Source organism: Chionomys nivalis, chromosome 1, assembly GCF_950005125.1.
Source record: "Chionomys nivalis chromosome 1, mChiNiv1.1, whole genome shotgun sequence".
NCBI classification, from domain to species: domain Eukaryota; kingdom Metazoa; phylum Chordata; class Mammalia; order Rodentia; family Cricetidae; genus Chionomys; species Chionomys nivalis.
The window spans coordinates 195,307,478-195,311,053 of record NC_080086.1 but is presented as its reverse complement, the minus strand read 5'-3'; the positions used below and the strand labels follow the sequence as shown (position 1 = coordinate 195,311,053).

Sequence of the window (3,576 nt, the reverse complement as noted above, 5' to 3'; positions counted from 1 at the left end):
AGCAAATAAAAATCCAATACCAATGAAAGGAAATTCAAAATACCCAGCAACTAATAACCAAGTTTGTAATGGAAAAATGTAATACGTGTATTAGTATGCTTCTGTTGCTTTGTCTGAATGTTTGAAGGTATGTATTTCATGTTATTTAACTCATAGTTTTGAAACTAAATATCCAGGAACAAGACTTTCCATCGGTCTAGTTTCTGGTGTTGGCTCTCTTGATTTATTTCAACATGGCAATGATCTCACAACAGGTGTGTTTGTGGCACGCCTGCCATGGACAAATCACAGGCTGGGGCACAAGCTGCAGGATGGCCAGGCACATTTTTGCTCATTTTATAAGAACTAACGGGGATCCTGCAAGAACCATCTTACTGCATTCTGAGGGCGAGACTTCAAACGCCTTCGGAGGTTTCCGTTTGGTCCCCCTTCTAAAAACCTCTCCAAATGAGAATCAAGCTTCTAGCAACGGAATCTTTGAGGAATACTTCAAACTATGTCTAAACCATAGCACCAGGTATGCAGAAGGGCAATACAATATGAGACAGAGGTAAGAGAATATCAGTTAGTAAAACGAGAGTAGGGAACGACAAAGAAGACAATTAACGAAGACTGTAGACAACTGCTGTACTCTTTACATGCTCCGAGACGGAGAGGAATGCACAACATGGTGAGGAAAGAGCAGTAAAGACTCAGATGGAACTCCTAGCGATAAAAAGCACACCTACAGCACGGGATGATAGCTACAGCTTAAAGAGCATTTACAAGGCGCCAGGTGCTGGACCGAGTGTTGCGTATGCTGCCTGTCAATTAACCCTCATGGCTCTCCCATAAAGCCGCCCTCACAGACAAAACGACATGGAGGAAGGATGAATAATTGGACAAAATAGAGCTGGAACTGGAAACCAAGCAGTCTGCCTTTAAGGCCCATGCTTTTAAGCGACATTCCATGCTGCTTATACTTCTGTTTGCAATCAAATATAAGTCAGATTAAAGAAGGAACCTTGCTGGAGGATGCTTTCTGGAATTTTTAAAGGATCTTGTAAAAATTGACAGTCAGCGCGAGTGTCCGCCCGTGTGTGTAGTGTATGGTCTAGATGTAGATGTGTGGGAGATCGGATAGGATTGTCTGAGATTGTTGTGAGGGTTGAGATGAAGAATGATTGAACTTATTTATGTCCTGCTGTTCTCTCAGAAAGCCATGATGGAGATGAATTGAAGGGAAGTTGCAACTTAATGGTGGAAAGAAATGATGTGAGATTGTTGTCTTTTTCCTGCTACTGACGTGTTCTACGCCTCTGCTTCAAGTGTGCAATAATAGGAGCGACATTAATTGGGCAAAGTTACAGCCATGTGTCATGCCTGGTGCTAGGACACACACATTAACATATTTAATTCTTCCAGTGACTCTTGGAGGTAGCTTTTCCTCTCTGCAGAGTTGAGCAGAGGACTTTTGTGCCTGAAGTTACATGAACAAATGTACAAAAATACTTCTTACATGCTATTCTCATGGTAATGAATTTAATAATATTTTTCTCTCCCATTATAAGTTTTGCATATATTCGTTTTGATGTTTTTCCAATATATGAATTTGCAAGAAAATTATTTAATGAAAGTTTTAACTACAATTATACATAAAGAATAAAAGCACACAGATTAAAAATGTCTGGAATGTGAGTGTGAAGGCAAACAATGTAGTGATCACAGTTATTCTGAAGAGTGCCCTCACTTCTGTTTATGCTAAGATGAAAATGTTTTACCTCCATAATTCCCATAATTATGTTAAAGACAGTTTTCCTAAGGAGCCCACATACTTGCTGTCTTTAAACAAAGACTCGTAATCAACAAGAACAGTGAGCTTTTCACTCCTTGCGAGCAGTAGGAAAAGTCCAGTTGAGTGACCGCGTCACTTAGAGAGCAAGTTGGGAATAAAATCAGAGAGATGAATGCTCTCATATCGCGCCCCTTTATAAAAGCTGCCACCCCCTAGGAGGAGCTGCTGGGCACTGCTGGCTGACTGACTCATGGCAGGAGGGAACTGTGTGAGAAGCCAAGCCAATTCTCTCTCAGTGAGCCTTTGCTCCATGTGTGGTGGGGCACATTTGCGGTTAAAGATGGAACCGTGAAGTCCCACAGGCCCCCTCACTGTCTAAGCCAGGTGCCCAGTAACAAATCAACATACAAGGCTACTGTAACTAGTTCCAATGCCACACTGGAAAGATCAGTGATGTGAGGCATGGAGAACAAGGCGTTTCTGACCTGGCCTCTTGCTACATTCACCTCTCAGCTACACGCACTACTGTTGAGTTGACAATTTTGATTTCGCGGGCTTGAGAAGGCTTTCTGAGAGTGGAGAGCCACTATAGCTCAGGTAGAACTACAAATAAAGGACAAGCTGCCACTGAGCATCACCATCACGATATAAGGACATTTTCAATGATACACAACTAATAAGAAAATGAGTAATTCTAGCTTTATGAACGAAAACTCACCCTATTTTTCTTGTGCCATAGAAACCTTGTTAGGTGGGGAGCCCTTTGCAAACAGAAATCTGAAAGCCACTCCCAGGATACGTTTTAGTATCTGTGGTAAACAACAGAAGATTAAGAATGGAGAGGCGGTGGTCAGAATGGAAGGACTCGATGTTGGCAAGGGGGGCGCTGAGCCTGCAGGTCAGGCTTCTGTGTCTTGGCTAAGTCATGTCCTCAAAGCACCGTAGTTCTTACGGTTAGTTGAGTCCTCTTTGGATACGAAGGGTTGTAACATGTTACATGCTTTGGCTTAATGATACGCTATTAGTATTTTTGTGATGTTAAAAAGATAGGTAAATGTACCTCTTCAATATGAATTCAAATTCAAGTCTACATAGAGTCCACTTGATGCGGTTGTGCTGTCATTTGGATAGAAAGCCACTTTGAGAGTTAAGCTTCCGGCGCGAAGGTCACGGACAAGATGGTGCCCCCAGTTCAGGTCTCTCTGCTCATCAATCTCGGCCGATACTCAGCCCTGGTCCTCGGCATGGTCTACGGCACCAAGCGCTATAGTTACTTAAAGCCCCGGGCAGAGGAGGAGAGGAGGATGGCAGCGGAGGAGAAGAGACTAGATGAGCTGAAACGGATTGAAAGAGAACGGGCAGAAGCTCAAGATGACAGCATACTCAAGTGAAGCGCCAGTGAGCTTGCCTTCCTTAAGTTGATGAGGATGAATAAAGCTTTGTCGTCCGGGGGGGGGGGGGGGTGAGAAAGCCACTTTGAGAATCAAATAAAAGAGATGATTCCCCCACCTACCCCCGAAAATCACATAAATGGACACCTATACAAACACCTTACATTTATACATTTATTCCAGGGGGGATGGTGAGACCCATAAACAGATCCCAGAACAGAGACATCTACTTTAGTGTGGCACGAAACTTGTAATATAAACCATTACTAGCCAAGGCATCCAACCCCCCTAAATTGTCTTTGTTTTCTATATGATATTCAGGAAGTCCTTGGTAATTAATTTTGTGGCAGTCTTCTCTCAGATCCCCTAATTCATAGTCCCAGACTGAAGGTTAGAGATTCATCTGGGCTC

The 3,576-nt window shown here is 43.0% G+C and overlaps 1 protein-coding gene across 1 annotated transcript; it reads left to right on the top strand.

The window, feature by feature from the left end:
* The first annotated feature begins 2,952 nt into the window (after positions 1-2,952).
* On the top strand, positions 2,953-3,165 carry LOC130883859 (ATP synthase subunit e, mitochondrial-like). Its single transcript, XM_057785074.1, has one exon. The coding sequence runs from the start codon at positions 2,953-2,955 to the stop codon at positions 3,163-3,165; it is 213 nt and encodes a 70-aa protein (XP_057641057.1).
* Positions 3,166-3,576: the final 411 nt, after the last annotated feature.

What these genes read in the sequence shown, in the direction of transcription:
- LOC130883859 (XM_057785074.1), top strand. Translation starts at nt 2,953, where the DNA reads ATGGTGCCCCCAGTTCAGGTCTCTCTGCTCATCAATCTCGGCCGATAC.